We start from the raw sequence: 24,168 nt of genomic DNA on the forward strand, positions 1-24,168 counted from the left end.
AGACCGATGACCTTAAATTTGATCAGGACCCATGAGAACTCTGTGATAGGCATAACCTGATTAAGCAAATATTCTGGCTTTTAGAATACATTATACTAGAAAAACATTCTGGGATATGCCGTTTATACACTTTATGCTCCATATCCACAGTAACAGAATGTGCATGTCTACATTTATTCATACCATTCTTATTAAACATATGCAGGAGCACTCTAATAGCAGTGGACTATGTAACCAAAAGGTCTTAACCAGTCCTAATATAGGTGGATTAAATGATCAGTAAAAAAAAATGCTTTCATTTTTAATAATTAACCAGGTTAACCAACTAGGGTTCTCCGTAGACAGTACTACTAGAGGGGAAAGAACAAACCTTTGGTACTGCAGCCTGGAACACAAATTCTGTCATGTCAACCTCGGTGGAGTTGGTGGCGTGGATGGTGATAACTGCAATATTGGGACTGGGGTTGGACCTCTCAAATGTGAACTCGATTTTCAGACCGTTTTTGTTGTACGCCGTCATTGGCGGAATGACTGCAAGACAGAAACAGATATGATAATTGCACTGTCCTAATTTGCATTAACCACTATGATGAAATTTAATGCAAGCTCACCCGCTGCAATGTCATTGAAAAGGGGTTGCGAGGTGAGACCGTCCAAAAGGAAAGGGGGCTGGGACATGGGCACAGAGGGAGCAGGAGTGGGGGTCGGACCACCTAAGGAGGGAGATGGCACAATGGTATGAGCAGGGCTTCACCCAAAAATTTAAATTACCAGTGAAAAGAAGTCATTCAGTTTTGGATTGGAATGAGGATAAGTAACATTTATTTAATTTTTGGGTGAACTACTTTTAAAACAGTAGATGTGTTTACATGCACCGATTGGAACAAATTTGAAACAAACCTGAAAGTTGTTATATGAACCCTAAACACCGCAATACGATTCACATATTTGTTTGCATGTGCATTGTCTGTATTGCAAAAAAAATGCAGCATTCGTAAATTGTAAAACATAAGAAACAAATGCATCATAGGCATAGCACAGTGCGTGTGCGCAAGGTACTTCTGAATCTGATGTCAGATTCACATGCTTTGTTTTTTCCTGTTGATCAATATTTCAGCTCTCATCTGATCAATTTCATTCAGATCAAGCTCAATCAGAAACGATCGAGGAGTTTACATGAAGGCTTTTCAATCTGATTGATCCATCAATAAACAGGTTCTTTAGGTGCACGTAAACTTAGCTACTGTAAAATTGGTCAGTGCTCAAAACAAGGGGACACAGGAATTTCAGGATGTGAATTTGCAGCAGAGGTGTGCAGCAGGCTGACCTATCAGAGAAAGGTCTCCCAGCAGATCCAGCAGTTCTCCTCCAGCTGATGCAGGCTTTGTGGGAACGGTTGTTTGGATAACAGGTACCACATCATTACCTCCGAGTAGGTCTAATAAATCATTTGCCTGTAAAACAGGAAACACAGACCATTAGCATAAAGTAAATATTTCACCACAGCTAATATCTGCTCTACCATACCAGATTTTTTTTTTCATTACTCTAGCAGAGGTTCTCAAACCATTACTGACTCCAACGCACCATACATTTTGGACGTCTCCCTTAGCTAGCACACCTGATTCGGCTCATTAGAGCTCTCACTGAACTAAACTACCACTGTGTTCGAATTGCCAAACTGTAGCATAAAAAAAATTACATAATTTGACTAGATGAGATATGCAGAATAAATGCATTCCCAAACACTACATTCACCATATTGACAGCCTTCTGACCGCATGCTCTCTGACCCATAACATGCTAATCACCATGAAAATAATTTACTCCGCTATTGTTCAAGAAGCACAATTCATCCTTGAGGAATGGCGTTCTTGGTGCCTGAAATACTTGCGTTTGAGCTGCCCTGCTCATAGTTCTCTGCCTTTTTTTTTTTTTTTTTTCTGACGGCCCTGTATCGCCCACGGCATCATGAAATTGACCTTATTTTAAGGTCAAATGCCATACTGAGTATAACATTGATGAAAATGAGGCTGTGAGGGATAGACTGACTTATGTAATTTTCACAAGTGACAACTTTCAAATCTTAGAGAATTTTTGTTTATGGAAGTATTTGGAAACTGATAGTGCAATCCTTAGAACACACTGTACTTCTAGCAAAGTAATGATGTGTCATGTTTACTGTATTTTTGACACCCTGTTTTTTTACATAATGTCTACGAGGGAAACACTTACATTTAGAGGCTGAATACACCATCAGATTATTGAGATGCCTAAAAGGTGCACAGGTTTGGATTGAGAAAACGTGCTCTAGAAAACCCACCTGACTGGCTGGTTGAGTGATGTTGGGCAGATGTTTTGTGTCCAGTATGGTTGATTCTGTTTCTCCATTGGTCTGGACAATCTCTGCTGGGCCGTTAGCGGCTGTTTTTTCCATAATAGGCATTCTCTCTAGTAATGCAGGTCTTCATGGGAAAGAGGAAGAAAGAGAGTGAGGGTAATAAACTGAACCTAGTGGGGAACATTAAATGTTAAAATTAAGTGTGACAAACATGAGTCTGGAACAGTAGGTGAGCTTTTACCTCATGTGATCATATTTTTTGAAAAGTGCGTTATATTCCACAGCTCTCTGCTGTAGCTCCACATCTATGCTGCTGCCGTATATCGTCACCACTTTTTTGATTCGACTGCAGAGCAAATGAAAATAAATGAAAGATCAGGGCCTCATCCGTTTGGGTACACAAGCTCATTTCAAGAAAATACAGCCTCATGTGACTCAGAACAGGCAAGGCATGCTTACTTCAGGCTGCTGAAACGGGTGGACAGCTTCATGATAGCAGTCAGGGAATAACCTCTCGTTACAGGAGTGGACAAGTTAGAAACGAGGAGACCTTCTAAAACATCCAGGACCTCATCTTCAGAAACCTGAGAGATAAAATCGGATACAATTGTTCTGCCTTTAAAATAAATGTGTTCGTGTGTGGTTTGAAGGGCATACAGTTCATTTACCTGAATGGGTTCCTCCTCCTCACACTGGCCTGAGACCAACAGGTCTCCATACTCTCCTATGCACCAGGATGCCACCTGTACTAGAGGTTGCTACAGGAAGAGAAGTTTGAGTTAGTTCACAGACATAATTATGTTAACATTTAGTCTTCCAAATGTCATACCAAACAATTTTGAATGGGGTCTGACGCATTCAGGGTCCAAATATAGTATACGTTATACTCTGTTGCTCACACAAAGCTATTTTATGACTTCAGAAGACTTGGAAAGTAGGCACACAAGTTGCATTAACTTTTTTCAACAGTTCTGTCATTATCATCAAACTGGAGATCAGCGTCAACATTTACTTTCATAAAGTGAATGGAAAAGAGCAGCATGAACATTCTTTTCAAACATCTCCTTTTGCATTTGAACCAAGGCCAATCGGTCACATGGGTTTGGAACAACAACATGCTAATTTTCAGTTTGGGCTGATTCATTTCTTGTATCAAACTAACAGATGAAAACAGATTTTGCACTTTGGGTTTACAAGTTTAAAGTCCAGTGAAGAGAAAACAGTGTTAAGATGATTCTAACCTGAGAGATGTCATCCAGGAGGGCTTTGTAAAGTCTCTGTACAGTGTAGGCATGCATCTCTACACTATTTGTGATGAGCTGGATGAGGTTGGGCACAGAGTCATCTCGGACATAACTCCCTGCCTATAAAAGCAGAAACAACAAGACAGGTACGTCAGAAGGGCATTTTAAACCAGTTTTGTGCATTTCCACAAACAAACAAAAACAAAACACTGTTACAACACTGCAAAACTATATTGAAATAAATTGTGGATGTTAAAATGTCCTCAAGGTTATTTGTGGGCTGGTTATGTCATCATTTGGCTCAAGTTGGCAGAAATGCAAACTGAAAGATGTCTGCAGATCCCGAGCCAAGCACTGGCTTTAGCGTGAGCAGCAACACCATTTTGGTGGAACAAGGGCATTAAATGACATACAGAACTCAAATCACAAACCACTAAGATTAAGAAATGCTGTCAGAGATCATTTTTCACATTCTATACTCAATATCAAGAGTTCATCAGAAAACGTTACAAACGTTACATTGTCTATTCCTCGGTGTACTTTAAAGAGGTCCTATTATGCTTTTTCACTTTTTGAATATTAGTCAATATTAATATTTAATATTTTTCAAGAACTACAACGAACGGCTTGTTGTGACAGTTTCACTGCAATTCATGTTATAATGTTAGAATTAAAGAACAATAAACATAATACATATTACCGTTGCACTTATATGTACATAGTAAATGCAGTTAGGCTATTTTTATGCTGTTGTTGACATCCTAAAACATGATTTAGCCAAAAAACTAAAAAAAAACTACAATAACGTTATCACTTTAATATGTCTTGCAATATCCGTGCGTGCAAAGGTTCTGCACGATCCTCTTATTCAATATTCCCGAGGTCTGAATTGATATAGCATTGATATAGAACTTGCTACTTTGGCAAGGGGCGGGGCAGTACTGAAACACATCTAAGCTGTTCGCCAATCACAACGCACTGGGATAGATAACCAATCATAACACATTTAGTTTTTCGGAAGGCGGGCCTTCATAAAACCCCGAACTAATCGAGCCTTTTGTGCCAGGCTGGGGAGAAAGGTAATGTAATAATGTATTATGTGAAAAATAATGCAATTTTCTAACCACCAAGCATGAGAGCATGTTCTAATACACCCCCAAAACAAAATCAAGACTTTGTAAAAGAGCATAATAGGACCCCTTTAAATTTACATCACATGATAAACTCAAATAATCATAAATGTGATCCAGTTTAATGGTGGGAGTAAAGCAGATTATTAGTGAGAAACAATGAAAGCAAGACATTTACCGTTGTCAAAACCCTCATAATGGTGTCTATGTGCCATCTTTTGGAGGGTGCATACCTGCAATAAACAAGTGTTAGATATGTGCAAACCAGCAGTCTAAAGCTTACAAAATATAAAACCAAGCCATCAAGGCAAAAAGCATCAAACGAAGTAAAACTCTTTAAAAGACTCTTAACCAAATCCCTTTTAGTGCTGTCAGATATAAAAGTGTCAACAGATTGAGCTTCTGCCGATGGATCACTCATTTTATCATCACACAGCCATGAGTTGCTCTACTTGAACAGCTCTTTTTAGTTTTTCAAGGGCTTGCTTATTGAATTTGATCGGATTCACTTAACTAGGCTTTTACACTACTTTAACTCTAATAAGAGACTGCAGGATTTCAAAAGGGCTGCAAGGACGTACAACATGACTGCTGTGAAAATGGAAGTCATTGGTGCTTCCTCTCGCACGACTTCTCCACAACATGATTTGCATGATTCCGCAATAAACCGCCTTACTTCTCAGCAGCCAGGAAGATCCCTGATGCGCAGTCTGCTTTGAAGTCAGGGTCACAGGAGTCCAGGAAATACAGAAGCTCTTTCATCATGCCCCGGATGTTGTTGCCGTTAACCAGGGCAAAGCTCAGCTCCATCGCACGCCTGTGAAAAGGACAAGCGTAATCAATAGCTGTTTCCATCCACCTATTTTTGCACACTTTGGAGTAGCGCATTAAAAAAAACGCATTAAAAAAAAAAAAAAAAAATCAATGCTGGATGGAAACGCCAAGATGGTCATAAATTCTACAAATGCGCATTAAAAAAAAAAAAAAAAAAAAAAAAAAAAGTATCTCTATATAATTACTGTCTTGTGCGACTGCGTTCCCATTTACATTTATTCATTTAGCTGACGCTTTTATCCAAAGCGACTTACAATTGCTATATATGTCAGAGGTCGCACGCCTCTGGAGCAACTAGGGGGTTAAGTGTCTTGCTCAGAGACACATTGGTGTCTCACAGTGGATTCGAACCCGGGTCTCTCACACCAAAGGCATGCGTCTTATCCACTGCGCCATCACCACCCACAAACAGCAGCTTCCACCTCTGAAAGCAATGACTGCATTTGTTGCGTTTCGTCTGCTTGCTCTGAGGCACAAGTAGTTTATTATATTTGAAAATGATTATATTCAGTGGCTTCTCCTAGTTTTCTTAGAGATATTTAGTGCCAGTTTATCAGGAAGTGACGATTTTCTTCTCTTTGACTCGTTGGATAGAAACGGTGCTTTATTCGCAAATGTTTTATGCGATATTCCAGTTTTGCGCAAAAGTTAAATTCACATCTTTGGATGGAAACACAGCTAGTGGGACTCATCCTCTCATGCCATACTTGATATATAAATCCATACACAGCCTGCACATAACTTACCTTTTAATGGACACATCAAGGTCTTTCAAGCAGTCCACGATAGTGCTTCGATGTCTCTGCACAGCATTGTGGTCTGTCTGCACAGTCTTCAGTAGAGATGTCAATGCCACATATCTGATCAGGGAGAGTAATAACGTCAAAGCCCTATAATTTTGTCAGTCATGTCTAGAGTGGAAAGTAGGTTTGGCTCGATACCACTTTTCAGAACCGATACCAAAAATTCTGAGTACCTGCCGATACCGATCAGATACCAGCGCAGTTTTTTTTAAATCAGTGTACAATTTCTAGACCTCAGTGTGTGTTGACCTGCTCATCACTCTGTGTTTTACACACAATCTACTAAATATAGACTACTTTACTGTAAAGAAAAACAACAAATGAATGAATATGTAATTATAATCTATAACAAAAATACTTTTATAAATTAGGTTAATGGATGATTCAAAAGCAAAAGTTAATCTAGAAAAATCATGAGTGCACAATTTTATAAAATCTAAAATTATTGAAAAAAAAACATTTGAGGAACAAAGAAAAGTGAATAAGTGTAGAAATAAATCTGGGAAATTTTTATATCTCTTTGTATTGTTGTAAAATACATTCATGGAAAACAAGTAATATATTTATATATAAATATATATACTGTAAAATTAAAAGACATTTCTTTTAAACGTACTGCACAGTAGTGAGGCAGCACCATATGACAGATGAGACGAACAAGAAAGGCTGTTAATAATCTTTCATTGCGCAAAAATATTATAATACAGAGCGGCATAAAGCACTTATGCCCATCCCGTGCGCAGAATGATGCGCTTTAAGCAACACTGAGTCACAGCGCGCATACTCGGAATTTGTGCTCTGCATTTAACCCATCCAAGTGTACACACAGTAGTGAACATACACCCGGAGCAGTGGGCAGCCAATGCTGCAGCACCCGGGGAGCAGTTGGGGGTTCGGTGCCTTGCTCAAGGGTCTCACCTCAGTCGTAGTATTGAGGGTGAAGAGAGTGTTGGTTATTCACTCCCCCACCTACAATCCTCCAAGTCTCAGGTCCGGACCTGAGACTCGAACCCACGACCTTCGGGTTACAAGTTCAACTCTCTATCCATTAGGCCACGACTGCAGAACAGTGGAGAGAGTTTTATCGTCTTGACTCTAGTAACCGAACGCGGCACGCAGTTTGAACGCTGAATGGAGGATGAAAGACAGCTGCAGCGGAGAGAAGTGTTTAACTTACGTGAACTTGACTTTCACCTGCACCTCACATTAAACTATGTAACGGCTTCAGAACACCTGAAATATGAAAACTTTATGGTGTTTTGTGTTTGTGGCTTTTGTGGGTCTTAACAATAACACAATAGTAGCCATGCAGAATATCGAATTTGGATTAGTCTCGTCAGACTGATACCCCGATCCAGCAGAAAATGCCAGTATCGAAGCGATACCGATTCTGAATATTGGATCGGCGCACCCCTAATGGACAGCACAAGAAACGAGCTATTTCAGTCCACAGTAAAGCTGATGTCAGAGACAATGAGATCAACATTTGAAACACTCAGTCGATGGATCATTCAAGGTCTTCATCACTGAACAGCATTAAACTGCTTTCTCGCTGGTCACTTCATGAACATCACATTCGGGTCAAGTCACATACCTGATGTTTTTGTCATTGTTGAGAAGAAAACGTCCCAGAATGTTAATTGCTAAAACCTGTAATAACAAACAACAGCATTTTTTTCAACAACACCACTTTCTGCACACACCTTTGAACCACTCACACACTAAATCTGAGTAACACTCACCCTTAGTCCACTCTCTGATTTGATGTCCATAATAGTAAGAACCGTTTCGTAGAGGATAGCATTGCCTACATTTTTACTCGTCTCTGTGTTTGTTGCAACCTATTAAAAGTAATTTGATGGGAAATCTTTAGAAGGTACAAAGTAAAGTTATGTGGTTATAAAGTGGAACTAATCAGACTGCTTACCTGTGCAAGAATGTCATTCATAGCTTCACTAGAATCATCATCACCCTTTCCCAGAATTCTCAGTAGCCTCAATATCCGCACCTTAAAAATGCGAAGAGACACAATGTAGCCCAGAGGAGCTCATCAGATTGCTTCAGGGTGTAAAGAACAGGTATATATCACCTCATATGGGTACAATGGATTGCAAACTTTAGGACCACTCTAAAAATCAATTTCTTGCGTCTGGCCAAACAAATGACATGAGGTACATTACAAAATTTTATTCACATCGACCGCAACATTAATAGTGCTGTAAGAGATTTTATTTTATGGAATGTCACTAAAAAAATTACATGACATTAAAAATAGTGTCCTAAAATATTGTCTCTGTGACAACCCTAAGTGTGGTAAAAGGGGTTGAGCCAATCAAAAGAAAAAATGAAAGGCACTTTCTGCCTGTCAGTCATTTCGCACGTGCATAGATCAATCCATATAAGGCAAGCAGGAAGTGGAGCGCACGTTGAAATGAATAATTTAAGTAAAGCACAGAGCAATTCTGAGTTTGTCATGGGAGAGTGCAATTTTGCTACCACTGCAAAGCTACAACTGCAATAAACATCATCTTTGCAGCCCCGGTTTTAGAAAAAGGAGGCGTGACTAATTCAATAAAACAGAAGAGCTAACATGACTTAGGGGACTTTTAAATACAGCAACATTGACAGGAGATGATGTGTCTTTACCTGCAGGAAAGGGTCACTGATGCCAGACACATCGTGTTCAGGGGAGTAGCCTGACATGATCAGGTTCTTCAGGATTCGTACAAGTTGTGGAACCAGCTAGACAAAAAAAAAAAAACAGTGGGAGAAGAAATGAAAGACTATCAGCAAGCTCACAGCAGGGTCGTAGAGATTTCAAAACAGGACAGCACATAAAAAGGGTCAGTAAGTGTCAATACACGTAGGCACCCTGAGTTGATCATCTTCCAATAGAATGGTTTCACTATACATTAAGACATGGAGATCATGTCAGCGTATATTGTAATTATCACTTTTTCAATGTGTATTAACAATCCTTATTAATTTGGCAAAAGTCTCCATTTCATTTATGCCCCCACTTTAATGTACATATTGGAAAAACCACAACCCAATAGTGACCGTATGAAAAAAATGAATCTAAAAGGTAAACGCAGGACAAGTGAAAATGTATATGATGTCTACATAATCCTGAATAAAAACAAAGAAAATACTTAAAATGACAACAATTGCAAAGTAAAGAGTACATCAAAACCAAAAATTGGACTACATCTACAGTGACCATGATGACACTTTTTTGTTTGTTTTGTTTTCTTTAAGCATGCACCAGCTATGAAACCAGAATGTCCTCTTACCTTCTCATTCTAACACAATGCAGGAATTGTAACGAAGACAAATGACAGAAAAAATATGAAGTAGATGTTAGGGGGGAATTGGAAAAAAAGTCACTTTCAGAAGATAGCTTAACATAATGCTACGGTTATGAGCATGAGAGGTGGGAGTGCTGGCACAGTAGATCAGGCTGGGGGTGGGAAGAGTAGAAGCAGATATACAGAGAGGAAGAACCCGTATTCATCTCTCAGTGAGATAAACACACCTGCAGTTAAATTCAGGACAAGCATCCAGATTTCAGTAAGGACTACAGTCTCATTTCAGTAGTCATGTCAACGCTATCAGCAACAGATAAGAGTGCTTTTGTCTCAGAGTGGCTATTGTGGTGCATAAACCACAAGAGGTGACTGCTGAAGGTCAAGGCATGAACACTTGCTACGTACCTTCCTGAAGTGAGAGAGCATATCAGGACTTCGCTCACACATTTCAGTGAGCAGGACAACAGACGTGTGGAGAACTCCTGCAGAAAACACAGAACAATACACTGATTCCCTTATCAGATTTCATTATATAACTCATGAGCAAGTTTGTTTACATTAGGAAAATGAACAAACCAATTTTCTACTTGTTGTTGCTGAATGTGAAAGACGTACTTCAATCTGAACATATTAAAAAAAAGCTAAAGTTTGCTAACTGACAGTAATTTCAAATGGGAAGATCAACTTCACGTTTTAACATTTATCTTAATTTCATGAGATACAGATTTCTGTAATTTTGTATTATTCGGTTTATGGAGGATGATGAGCTTGGTTTCTTTTTTTTTGGGTAACAGATCCATAAGCAATTTTAACTATTTAAAGTATTTCCAAGAAAATGTGCTAATAAGAACGATACCATCTGTTTATTCATTTTTAAATGCCAAAAATGAGACCTATGGGAAAGGTTAAAGAGTGCAGCTCTCACCATGATTTTTCTCGCTGAGCAGGTTTTTTGTTGCTGGCAGGAACATCTCCATCAGCTCCGGGACTTTGCGAATGACATGAACCGCACACAGTGCTGCCTGAGGGCGAAGAGCTCATGTCAAAACCGTTCACACATTCAGAGCTCGACATCCAACTGGACATGAATTCCACGTTCAGCTGTGAAGGAGTGTGAAATACCTTTTTCCTCAGATAGGAGTTTGACGTTTTGAGGAGTTTCTCCACTTCTCCAGCTAAGTCACGGCACATTTCGGATGAGCCCATGCAGCCCAGGGTGCACAAGGCTAGTCCTTGCACATACTGTGTACTGTGGTTCAAGTCACTGCAGAGAGAAGATTAGATGAGGATGCACAGCAATGCATACAATCATTGGCAAGGCAACGGTTCTCAATTGGTGGGTTGCAGGGGAAAAAGATAAATTAAATATTCTATTTTTAAAATGGAGAAATTGAGGAAGCTTTCTGTATCTTTTGTTTATTTCAAAGGCTGTGCATCCAATCAAACGCTATTATATTTTAGTGCAAATTCATCTAGGAAGAACTGACAGCAAAGTGACCGAAGTCATTCATTTTCAATGAGAGCTGGCAAGTACATGCAACATTCCTGTAGTTCAAACAGTAGAGCATGGTGCTAGCAACACCAAGGCCATGGGTTTATTTCCCAGGGAATGCACAAACTGATAAAAATGTATATATTGAATGCAATGAAAGTTGCTTAAAATGAATAAAATATGGTTTGTTCTGACCACAATTTGTCGTGAATTACTGGTTTTTGAGAGCATGAAACAATCAAATTTAAGCTATGCTTAAGACACCACAATTGTTTCCTGTTCAGTCATAGTTTTGGTATGAGTCCTCAAGACAAATCAAGAGACAATTACAACAACATGGGGCACTGGTTTGCCTTTTTTATATATGATAAGATGTTTGAGACACACTAAATGGAACAAAGAAAGAGAGCAATTTAAGATGTCATCACACTCTGGAAGCAGATCCCCATCAACCTGCACTTTACATTCTCCACCTACAAAGGTCTCATTAACCTCCCACCAATCACACAGCCAGCTGTGATTCATGGAAGTGTTGAAACAAGATGAGATCCCTGGCTCACTCACTTCTTGATGCAGTTTGTCATTAAGAGATGGACGTCCTGCCTCTCGTCCAGAAGTAGCATGGCTCCCAGGTATCCTATCCGTTTGTCTGTGAATTTCTGTGATGCAATCAGTTTCAAGCACTCCAGCTGAAAATGAGATTTTGCTCATCAAACACTGCAAAATTCTGTGTTTAAAGTGGGCGCTTCCTGCAGCCCTTTTAAAGATTCCTGTAATTTCTGAAAAACTGTTTTCTCACCTGGCCAAAGTGTGCCGGGTAGCCCAACATGTGCATATAAAGCAGCTTAGCCACATTTCTACAGCGGTATGTGTTGTCCTCTTCTCTAAAGGATGACCTAATGGCAGCACACTCTTTCTGGATCATCTCTCGCTCCTCGGCCTGGGTTCGAGCTGTCCGGATTGTCCGGATCAGCTCCCGCAGTCTGATCGGAGCTGGCATCCTCTGTAATGAAAGCACAGTGTCAGCCAGTGGAGTGTCACAGCAGTGCCAATATATCTGCCAAGACAAATTATGATTTATACAATGCTTGCATTTGCCAGAGCAACATGAGATCAAGTGAACATGAAACAAATTCAGTTTTAAGTGGTAGTTCTTCTCAAATGAACCCGTGAAAAACTTGTGAAGTGACTTTCAGAGCAGCTCTGGAGATGAAGTTGATGTGTTAATGTCCTCAGACGCTGAAAACACCGAGTTCGTGAAGTAGACAAAACTACGCCACTCATTCACACAGAGATATGCAGAACATGTAGGCTTATTAATGACATGCACTGGGCTGTAACTAGTAATATAGCTAATTACTTTTTTTAAAATACCGTACCCAACACAGCATACTATACAATGATATATTACTTGTCTTTGTTGAATAATAAATATAAAAAGCTTTAAAAAAAAAAATAATCACATTAAAAATCGCAATATTGGTAAAAAAATAATAAATAAAATATAAAAATCGCAATTAGATTATTTTCCAAAATCGTTCAGCTCCAATTGTTATTCACCGATTCAGACAGTGATGTCTTGTGAGGCGAGTGTTGGACAGATCAGTTATTTTAACCATTCATTAAAATAAGTCGTTATGTCGTGAATCAGACATTAGCAGAAGTAAATGTGTTGTGTGTTAATCCCGGTTGTTAGGGCATCGCAAAGGAGGTCTCAACATGGAAAACGCTTTTATTGAAAATGTGTTTTATGTTAGTTGCATATGTGGAACGTCAGAAAAGATAAGGAGACATGTTTTTAGCACAATTCACACCACCAGTAATTAAAGTAAAAAAATTATAAATTTCCGAAAGTGCCACATGAAACATAGATTCGGTCTTCCGACCTTTTACCGTCAAGTCAGTTGATTTTAAGGGAGGAAGAGGAAAGACAGTTAGACAGAGAGAGTGTGCGTTGAGGTGCTCAATAAGGCTTTAGCAGGACAAAAAGTCATTTTGGCGGCCGCCAAAATTTTTTCAATGCAGGAAAAACCCTGGTTATTACTGGATAATATATGTTTAAGATGTTGACAGGATGCAATACGGTTTTCACACTAAACCCCTTTGCACCTTTAAATACTCTTTAAAAGCACCACATCTACATCCATATTCTTTCAGACCAACTTTCATTGTGTTGCATCTCAGATTTTTTGGGGGGGGGACCATCTCACCACAAGTTTTGTTTTTAAAACGTTTTCCAGTTAACAGCATCGTTTTAAAAATGCATCTATAGTTCACTGGGTTCAGCTGATCTTACATAAACGCTCCCTAAGAAATGCATCCAAATAGGAACAGATGAATCTGAAACCTGCCTAATTATACAGGCTATCCTTAACTACTAGACATTCAAGCAACACACTAGTTGATTTTTAAAATATGCAGTTTTGTACATCCCTCATTTCAATTAAAAAAATAAAAATAAAATCTTTTCAGACCATTTTAGACATCAAGCATCATCTCTGTTTATATAAAGCATGCTTTTCTCATGACATTAATAAATTAGCTTTTACAGTCCATAACAGCAACCAGTTGTCAAATTAAGCGTTGCCATGTTAATGATGTAAATAGGGAAATCGTTCTTGCTCTGTGAGATGAGTTAAGCACAACACCCCAGAGCGCTCTCTTGATCAGTCGTTCTGTAGAGCTCTAAGAATCCCAAAGGATGGCGAGCATCTCATAATTGACTAGCACATGTGGCGATCTTTTCTATGGGGACAGTCAGTCTGGAAAAGGCAGACATCAGAGTATGGCCATAATCAGCTCTATCAGCCAATGTGACAAGCAGGTGGAAACACCTGTGAAATTTCATTCCTTTAACAGAATCAGGTTTCAATCCACTGGAGGCTGATTAAAAATTAAAAGTGAGCACATACAAAGTGGTAAGATTACATGACTGTCTATTTATGCCCAGCTGCGTGAGCCTATTTCTACCTATTTCTTGAATCCAGTTCTAACACAAACATCTGGAGCAACCAAAATGGAAAAGGGCACTTGAAAGAAACTTTGACTTCACAGTAAGAAGGACATTGTGCAGTAAAGTTTCAAGATATTGGAAGTTAATTTGGTTATCTTTTGCTTTCCAAAAATTATACCTGAAATCTAATCAAAATAGAAACCCAATAAACATATATTAGCATCCGAAATGAAGGCAAATAACGATGCAGATATACAGGTAAAGAGAGCACAGAAAGTAGAGGTCAAACTAACACCTGCCACACTGGAGAAAACTGATCTTCAGCTCATAAACAGTGAGAATTAGATTGTTATTAGCATGGAAGGAGTGAAATGGGGCTGCTAATACAAAGAGAAGGCTCATCTATCAAAAACCCTCTCTGGATTATTGTAGGAAGGTGTCGTAGGATGTGCAAGGACAGCTTTGCGGCAAAAAGAGCAGTTAAATATATGAACGTAGAGCATATAAACAGACTGAACAGGAAGTGACTCATCCTGCAGACTGAGGTTGAATGGACATGGCATTCAAGTTCAACCATTACAGTAGTTTCACCCCACACAAAGAGCAGCTCGTCACAATGCGGTGATGGAGTGTATGGATAGTGGGAGGTCACCTTGTAATTAAATGTAAGCTGCAAAAGCAAGTAATCAGTGGCACTGTAAAGACGGAGCACTACAAGTGGTTTACTGTTCTGAGAACGCACATTAATCACACCAGGAGATCCATCTCACACACACATGCATGCATACAGAGCCACAATGCAACACAAAGTTAATATTCCTCCCTTCCTCCATGCAGAGATGAGAGCTGCTTTTGGCTCTCCATCACAGAGGAGCCCCGCACTTTAAATCTGTTAGCATGCAGCACCTAATTAAGCTGCTCGAACCAGAAAGGAACTACAGTAATTACTTGCTAAACAAAGACATTCTCAGCATCTCCCAGCAGAACAACAAAAGTTACGGTCGCAAATGGATGCAAAGAAGAGTGTTTAATGACAAATATGCAATGTCATTGTCCAATTAAGAATGTAGTGGTAAAAGCAAAGTCATATTCCAAGGTATAAAACATGCAGTGGCCTCTATCTCAAGTTCACAGTTTTGTGAAAAACATTTTCTTTCTCATGGTAAAAAAAAAAACAAAAAAAAAGAAAGGACAGCTAAAGTGATATTTTTGCTATCATTAATATTACTCTTTACTGTTATGACTGCAAAACCAGTTTGTAAAATAAATAAATAAATAAATAAATATATATATACATATACACACACACTGCTTTGGTCGCACACTGGACGAGAAGAGCAGCGTCGTGCCACATCTTTAAAATTCAAATACATTTTCTATGAACGTACGCACACCAATGTAAAGACATGGCGCGACGCTGAGCTTCTCATCCAGTGTGCGACTAGCTTGAGACGATGGTGAATGATTTGCAGATCCCGAGCACAACTGACAAACATCTGATCTTGTAAGATGTGTGGTAAGTACTGCCACTCCATAGCATAAACAGAGTACGTTCGATCACGAATCTCGAAAGAGAAAGTGAAACTAAATAGCGATCGCGCAAAAAGCAGTTTCAGTGCCAGGCATAATAGCGGCTCCCTGATGCCCACAATTTAGGCTATATACAGTATAATTACACAATGATATAACAGCGAGAGAAATTAGGCTACTGAAATATATATTTTCCTCCCATCACGAATGTATTCCCTTTTGGGGTCCCGTAGTAGGCTACACGGCATTTTATTTCCAAACAGGGTACTGGGATGTGGTGGATAGCGCGGGGGGTGGGGGGTGTAACCACAATGCCGGCTCAACATCGTGATGTCTATCAGCCATCGGCGATGGACGATGGCATCGTCTATCGGCCCAACCCTAGTACAGACTCTATAAAATACATCAGAATGATTAGTTTTCAAAAACTATGATTAATGGGCATATTTCATAGACTTTTAACATCAATACTGTTTATGAACCTAAGTATATCTTTGGGTCTTTTGATACATACATTTTCCCCATTTTTAAACACCTGTGTCTTCACTAGTTAATTCTGACTGGCACTTTTGTGTGAAGATTTTTTTTTCTTCAAAGTACAAATACTTTATTTTATCTCAATTAATATGAGGTCATTAAAGATGCCTTCACACAGTTCTTGGTCTTCTGCCAGTTCGATGAAAGCCAAGTCTTCTTTCTTTGAGGAAAGGATACTTCATTTCTAAGTGCCTCTTCAGCTTACTTGGCACTATGTTAGCATTAGCAAACCTCTTCATGCAGATGACATGCAGGCTAAGGGCAATTAGCAGCCATGGCTTTACTTAAGCTGCAAACAAGAGTGTTCTTATAACTTCTGGTTGGGTTGGGTTGGGGGGGGGGGGGGGGGGGGGGGGTCTGCACAGGCAGCCTGCATAAAATCACAATCAAAAAGTAAAAATTGCTGAGAAATAATTGGTACATCATTTGCTTAGCCAAATAAAAAAATAAAAAACTTTATTAAAATCGATTTACGATTTTGTAAGACATTAACCCCCGGTTTCACAAACAAGGCTTAAGCCTAGTCCTAGACTAAAATGTAAGTCTGAGCTGTTTCAAATGAAAGAAACTTGCCCCGACTGATCTTAAAATATATCAGTGCCTTTGTTTTGTCTTTAGATGCACACCAGAAATGTTTTGTTCTAAGGCATGTTTATAAAAAAACACTTAAATGTCCTAATTAAACTATGGCCTAATCCTGGTTTAGTCTAAGCCCTGTCTGTGAAACCAGGCCTACATTATGAAAGCAAAGTCCATTGAACAAGTTTGCTATACTGTTAAAAACAGTCAGTCACAGCTAAAGGGTGTCGTTCTGCCGGTACGTTGCATTTACCAATAAAGGCCCCGATATACTTCAAACGAAGTTCGTTTTCGTTCATTCGTTCGTTTTGAAGTTCAAAAAGGCTCAGCAGCGATATACCGTTTCAAAAATTCCAACACCCGCATTGCTGGAGGCGGGGTGTAGATTAATGTAAACATTTGTTGCGACGCTCGCGCGTCTGCCCTAAACACAACAACGACGCAACGAAGGTGTATCTAGGTCTTTTATTAAACTGGATAAATTATTACACGTTTTTATATTTTATGTGTTGCCATAATTTGATAAAATCAAAGGTTTATTATTGTATGTTATGGCTAGGGCTGTGTATTGGCAAGAATCTGGCGATACGATACGTATCACGATACAGGGGTTGTGATACGATATATTGCGATACTGTAAGCAAGGCTTACATCCTTATTGCATCCCATATTGGGATATTTCTTATTTTAGGAATAGGATATATATTTTTTAGGAAAGCTGTCATTAAGAACACACCACCATATGCAAACCTTAGCAAAAAATAAATAAAAATAGTTTAACCAGAACACACTGCAGAACAGACTGGGATCTGCATTTGCAATAATCAGTCCCTGTAACATTCAACATTATTGAACCACTTTTTGTGCAGTACGAGTAAAGGGGGAAATATTCAAGTGCTTGCATGATTCTTTCGTTAAATGTATGTATAAAATGTATTTTATAAAAAGATAAAAATATATATTTATAGACTACTTTAAAGTTTCACAGTTTAAGTTTACAATTGTGACATACAATGTCATAACATTTGATCTGAACAAAAAATGACATCTGCTTAATATCAATGAAAAATAAAGTGCTTGCAGGATTCCTAAAGAAAACAAAACAATTGTAAAACAATCAAATAAATACAGATGTTAAACATTCTCAGAACTTTTCAACTTGGATTTCACAGGTTTTTCAGTTTGTGTTTATGTTCGCAGAGACCGCGACGCGAGCACCGCCCCAACAGCACAAAACACCCCCGAATTACGAGAGAAAGCATCGAAACGAGAGCTGGAACAATGCTTTCATCCTCCATTACTGGCAGCGAACTAAAATAATGCTAAAATTAGTGGAGTGCCCTGATGCTAGTATTTCCTGTCACTGTTTAAGTTCAGAGATGAAGACTAGCGGTCGGGATATGAACTCAAAATGAAACAACTGCCATGAATCTTCTATGATTTTTTTTTTTAAATATCGATATTCCGTTTTGGAGAATCGATACAGTGTCACCAAACAAAATATTGCGATACTCCCGTGTATCGATATTTTCTTACACCCCTAGTTATGGCATTTCATTTACTGTATACCTTTTAAATTTGCTTCACTGAAAGAACAGCAGCAGCAGCAGTATGATGTAACATTTATTTGAAACATGTATTTGGTACTTGCTACTTTATATCTTTACTCTTTCGTTTCATTCTTTTCATGGCTTTGGAAAACTGACGTTTCTCTACATAACTTTTTGCATAACTCCGGGTCATCGACACCAAGCTTCGTTGCGATATCTTTCTAGGAATTAAAAGCTTTCTCTGAATCTTTAAAGTCTCTTCGCGAGCGATCGTACAGGTGCGGATATATTTGTGGCAGCTAAGCTATTCGACACAGTGTATTTATGTTGCTAGTGACTTGGAGATGTTGTTCTCCTGACTGACCTTTGTTGAATGAGAAACCAACCGGGGGGGAAAAAAATCTCACGTCAAAGGCGGCGGAGTTCCCGAACCCACCCACCGATCGCGTAATCACCACGGACCAATGGTAGCTCAAAAGGTGTTTAGCAGCCACAACTTCTCCCCAGAAAGTTAGCTTTTGTGAGCTCAAAACGAACTTCGTTTCGGCCTGAATTTGTTCGAAACGACGTCATATCAGTTCGTTCATCGATTTCGTTTGAAGTATATTGAGGCCTTAAGAAACCCGGACCAGAACTACCCATTGTATAACACAGGTATGGCGCTTTTCCACTGCGTTGTACGACTCTGCTCTGCTCGGTCCAGAACGGCACGACACGGCTCAGTTCGGCATCGGGTTGCGTTTCCACTGCAGTTTAGTACCGCTTTAGAGTGGGCGGGATTATTCACGTGTCGTTATAGTTGCGCCGCCTCTACTGCCATGACTCCTGAAAAACGTTTTAATTTCGCGTCACTCCATTAAGCTCTCGCTGGATTAGTTCCTATCACGAGAGGATCGTCTGTACTTCCTCAACAGACAACGAAACAGCCATTTATGGTTGTTAAAAAAGGCGCGCCCATTCAAAACAGTTGTGTTCGATCCTTCACTGGCTGTGCTGATTTAAATCTAGCGGGTCTGTTGAGTCTCGTGCCACAAGTTCAATGACGTAGGCAGTGGCGATTCTCTCCGGCCAATCAGTGATCAGCAGAGTTTACACGTCACGTTTTGGTAACGGTACAGCTCGCTTGGAACCACGGCCGAGGTGGTACTAAAAAAGTACCAGGTACTGTACCCAGTGGAAAAAACCCCAAAAGTGTGCCGTACTGAACTGTACCGTGCCGTACTATGCAGTGGAAAAGCGCCAGTAGTGATTTGACACAGTCAAGATGATTAATCAAGCTACAGGTCACTCCCGCCGCCCCCCCCCAAAAAAAAATCAACTTGCCCTCAGTTGTTTCAAACCTGCAAAGAAAATAATTAGATGTTTTCCAAAATATAATCTTTTGTGCTCACAAAAGATTATATTTTGGAAAACATCTAATTATTTTCTTTGTCAACACAATGAAAGTCAATGGGGTCCAAAACAGTCTTCAAAATCTCTTATTTCTCACAGACAAAATGCAAAGAGACTTGAAACAACATGAGGGTGAGTAAATGACTGCATTTCTTTAATTTTGGATGCACTAACACTATAAGGCAATGTAGCAGATTGATACCACAGTACGAAATCTCACATCTACAGAGTTACTCAGAAAACCCTACTGCTTTATACGCTTAACAGCACATAAGGACATACCGTTCCTGGTGGACTTCCCAAATAATTAGTACTGCTTTGGATAAAAAGTGTACTGTAAAGCTATGAAGATAAATGTAGTAGAAAAACCCATCCAAAAGTTTAAGAGTGGGACTCTTATCAAAATATGCCTGCCTGGCATAGCAGAACTATGATTGATCTACATTGAATTGGCTGCATTTTTCCTCCCACAAGCCTTACTCTCCTCTATACATAGTTTGCACAGCACAGAGAAGATCAAATTTAGGCCTACTCCTGGATATGATGCCGTTTAGATGGCTCAATCAAGGGAACAAGTACGAGACTAGAAAGTGCTTCCTATTCCCGGTATGGCTCCTGCCAGTGAGCTACTCTCCCTGGTTTTAAAATGTAATGGCAGTCTGCGTACAAGACAGAGAACCACAAGATGGGTTTTCCACATCCAACGAGCTGGCATCAAAAATCTGTGAATCATGGCCGTGTATAAGCAGATCATCAGCTTCATGACAACTTGTGATTCAGCATCCAATATTGAGACACCAGTACTGCCATAACCTTTACAGATGAATGAACGAGGAACTCCCCTTTACGACATTACGCATGACTACACACACCTAGCCACTGAATCACGCGAGGCTGGATGATCCACCTTGACAGTGAAAGGAAGCAAGCTATTCAACTACAACGTTCAGAAAGAAGCTGGACTGCTTTTCATACACTCGCTCTTCCACTTATAGCTCACTGCTTAGAAGACAGAAGAGATACAATAGAGGGACTAAGGTGACCTTAGGTGGGGTAGCTTTATAGTTTAAAAAGAATAGTTCCTCCAAGGTCAGCTTTAGGTGACCATACCTCTCATTCCCAGATAATAAGAGCATTGTTGCACTGTGGGTCTCCTGCCAATGGCATATAACTGCAAACTTCAGGGAGACTCTGGTAAACAGGTGATGTAAGGAGATCTGTTGCAATGGGGAAGCTATTCTGCTTTATAGACCGTTTAAAAGTTTGCTGATACAATCTGACTCTACAATTGAATCTTTTAGCTAAATAACACAAGAATGGACTAAAATCACAAAAGTGGCTGTTGTGCAAAAATATTTTACCATATCTGGACAGTAACACGATAATCAAATCACTAAAGGTGTATGAAAATAAGCACTAATATTGTGCCTGGTTACGATAATGGAAAACTAAACAGTTTTTCTAAATTTAAACTGTGGGCCCGAGAGAGTTACATTCAGTTATTGAAAGAAAATATGATCTCAGTGTCGACACATAGTGAAGATTTCTCTCACACCTGCCTCCAGAGAGTCACGTCTGATCACATGGAAGCTGTGCTTAGCAACTATAGCAGAAAAGCTAAAAAAAAAAAAAAAAAAAAAAATACGACAACCTCCTCAAGGAGATGACCTGGAGAACAAGTTTCATCAAGTAATGGTATAAACTAAATAGAAAACATCTCATCAAATGAGATCAGAAGACAGGATATAGGCCTATGCCTAGGCATTTTAAATGCTCACTACTTACAAATAACTAAAACTTCTTGCCTTATTAGTCACAGTAATGATTAATCTAATAAGTATTAGTGAAAATGAATGTTTACTAGTAGTAATGAACCATTTTTTAATAAAACCAAATTAAAGTTTTCATTTAGCAAAAACTAATCCAAAAATAAAGTCTTGGTAATTCAGTTTGAGAAACACTGTATGCTGTTCTCAGTCGTAGTGAACCAGTTCCCTCACGATATTTCAGCCAAACAAATTTTGCATATTGCTACTCAATACTATAGCATAATATTTGGTCACAGTGAAGTGCGTCCACACTGCTGATGTTTACCTGTTGTAGCTCATTCACATTGTGTGCACGAAATAGATGACAGAGTCAAAACATCATTGAAGTGCTAACCGTTTCAGACAATGATTTCTGACCTCCAAAACCATTTCAGCTGTTCTGTCAGAATATCTTAATTTCCTGAAATTTCAGTGCATCACTTAATAGTTAAGTAACAAAGCACTAACAAATAATGAGTAGTAAAACCACAACCAAAAACACACAGCTCACTATTGGATTACTTTGTAGCAAGAATAACAGTAAAAAAAAAAAAAAAAGGTACTAGTAGCATCAATACTAGTAATATATCGCTATTGGAGGACCACCCCAGTAATTAGTGCTGCTCTGCATAAAGGTGTACAATAAAGTGATGAAAGTTTAAGAGTGGAACAAAGTTTGATAATGATGCTATTTGTGTGTAAAGAGACTTGCCTCACAGTGTACATTATTCACAGTAAAGAAAAAATGACCTGTCAACATTATAACTGAGAATTTCATCATATAGTGGGATGTTTAAGAGCAACAGTTCGTAGACACAAGATACTAAGGACGTGTGGCCATAAAGAAATAATTTAGGGCCGATGTATGCTAGAGAAATGAGCTGTGCTCACCTGAAGATCTACTGGAGCTGCAATCTACAAAATTGATCATTTTGACCCATACAATGTATTTTTGGCTATTGCTACAAATATACCTGTGCTACTTATGACTGCTTTTGTGCTCCAGGGTCACAAATATCAATTGTAAGAAAGAGTCAACTAATAAAAAATAAAAATATTGATTGAAAATTTTGTTAGTTGCAGCTTTAAGACAATTCATTTACAGGAAAAAAATAAAAATAAACTCTTGGAGTGGACAGAGAATGCAAATCTAAGCCAGGAATCATGCAAAGTACAGCAGGGACACGTTTACAGTAAGACACTTCCTTTATTTCTGTAACCTTACTCCACAAACACAAGGAAGAGATGCCAACTCGCCTTTCATGTTCACCACAAACCAACGGGTGTAAATACTTTAGCCAGCATTAATATATAGAGTTCAACAACAAGAATGATTTAACATCTCCCTCGAAAACACCTGGTGAATAAACAAGCCTAAAACACACAACACCTCGCATTCTGAACCTTCACCACTACTACATTTCCTCAAAAAACACCTGGACTGTTTATTCTGTGACATCAAGAGAGATTGTTGAAGGTTTTGATGTTTCTGGACCCATCCCCTTGCGCTATAACGTCAAGCCATTAGTGCTAAGCTAAATGATAAACAGTGAGATTGGGGGACGTTAAGATGAGGTGCATTTCAGTTCTCTTCGTGAGTGTTAATACTCGTTTAAATTACAATAAATACCTCTGTTATTCCTCCGTGATGTCGGTGAATGAAGTGCTGCGTGTCCGTTGCTAACTGACTGGAGTCTAACGTTAGTCGGGCCTCAAATCCAGCGTCGATTTGACGGAGAATTAAACACACACCTCTACTTTAAACCCACCGAAACGTTCATAAACTACAGCCTACTTGGGATTTCACGGCCGGTTGTGTCAGGCCGCCCGTGGAAGTACAGCTCGAGTGATAGTTTAGCGACCGTTAGAGCCCCAGATTATGACAGCGTCCCGGTGCACAGGCTTTAGCATTAGCATTCGCCTGTGCGCTCCACTTCCTATGCAGCCCAGAGTCAACCCGAGCAAACGCGAATAAAACCGAGCGGCTTGACAGCGCCGAGCTCAACGGTCACATACGAAGTCGTTTAGTCGGTTAAAACGAGCTCCCACTCACCAGCCGTTATGATACCAGAAAACAAGTGAAATCTTCTCAATCGACGGAAGGAGGAACGGACCAGACATTCAAAATGGCGGCGGCCCCAGCCTCAGCACTTCTACCGCAGGCGGAAGGATACATGACCGATGGTCAGAACTTCAAATGCGGTGTAAAAAGGTGCGACCTGCTCTAGATAGAAGTGCATGATGCTGTGAGCATCGCCAACATTTATTACCCTGTTCGTGCATTAAAAAGACAATATGAGTTTAAAAATGTGGTCGAATGGCTTGCATAGACGTGGTTTAGTATAAAGTAATATGTGACCCCAGAGCACAAAACCAATCATAAGAGTCGATTTTTAAAAACAAATTAGATTTATACATCAACTGAATAAATAAGCTTTGTTAAGATAGGACAACTATTAGAAAATCCTGGGGGATTTTTTCTCTCGTGGAGTATAGTTGTGTTTTAAAGCTAGGCTACGTGTCATTTCGGCGGATGACTCGCTCAAAGAGGCGTGCTGCGGTCAGCGCCTCGCGCACCTCGTGGCAGTCAGTGATGACGTCACCCCGCGCAGTGTCGAGGCGCTTCCTTTGGGAGTCACTCCTCTGAGTCTCTTCAGGGAGCCGGGG

General features: G+C 39.5%; 1 protein-coding gene across 2 annotated transcripts in view; it reads right to left on the reverse strand.

Annotated features, from left to right (window-relative positions):
* LOC306885265 (AP-1 complex subunit gamma-1-like) overlaps positions 1-23,665 on the reverse strand; it is a 28,937-nt gene extending 5,272 nt beyond the window's left edge. Inside the window, exons 1-21 of one of the 2 annotated variants that reach the window (XM_079441675.1) lie at positions 23,555-23,665; positions 11,952-12,155; positions 11,717-11,841; positions 10,783-10,924; positions 10,586-10,682; positions 10,066-10,142; positions 8,999-9,094; positions 8,280-8,360; positions 8,095-8,193; positions 7,947-8,002; positions 6,296-6,409; positions 5,392-5,532; positions 4,894-4,948; positions 3,583-3,705; positions 3,010-3,099; positions 2,801-2,925; positions 2,583-2,687; positions 2,324-2,465; positions 1,328-1,454; positions 612-713; positions 371-531 (exon numbers count right to left, since the gene is read on the reverse strand). In XM_079441675.1, the coding sequence (XP_079297801.1) occupies positions 371-531; positions 612-713; positions 1,328-1,454; positions 2,324-2,465; positions 2,583-2,687; positions 2,801-2,925; positions 3,010-3,099; positions 3,583-3,705; positions 4,894-4,948; positions 5,392-5,532; positions 6,296-6,409; positions 7,947-8,002; positions 8,095-8,193; positions 8,280-8,360; positions 8,999-9,094; positions 10,066-10,142; positions 10,586-10,682; positions 10,783-10,924; positions 11,717-11,841; positions 11,952-12,152 (2,259 nt within the window). In that variant the 5' untranslated portion in view covers positions 12,153-12,155; positions 23,555-23,665. Of the gene's footprint in view, positions 1-370; positions 532-611; positions 714-1,327; positions 1,455-2,323; positions 2,466-2,582; positions 2,688-2,800; positions 2,926-3,009; positions 3,100-3,582; positions 3,706-4,893; positions 4,949-5,391; positions 5,533-6,295; positions 6,410-7,946; positions 8,003-8,094; positions 8,194-8,279; positions 8,361-8,998; positions 9,095-10,065; positions 10,143-10,585; positions 10,683-10,782; positions 10,925-11,716; positions 11,842-11,951; positions 12,156-23,131 lie in introns of both variants that reach the window. The other variant, XM_079441676.1, reaches the window with a different exon arrangement.
* Positions 23,666-24,168: the final 503 nt, after the last annotated feature.

Source organism: Barbus barbus (genome assembly GCF_936440315.1).
Source record: "Barbus barbus genome assembly, chromosome: 1".
NCBI lineage: Eukaryota > Metazoa > Chordata > Actinopteri > Cypriniformes > Cyprinidae > Barbus > Barbus barbus.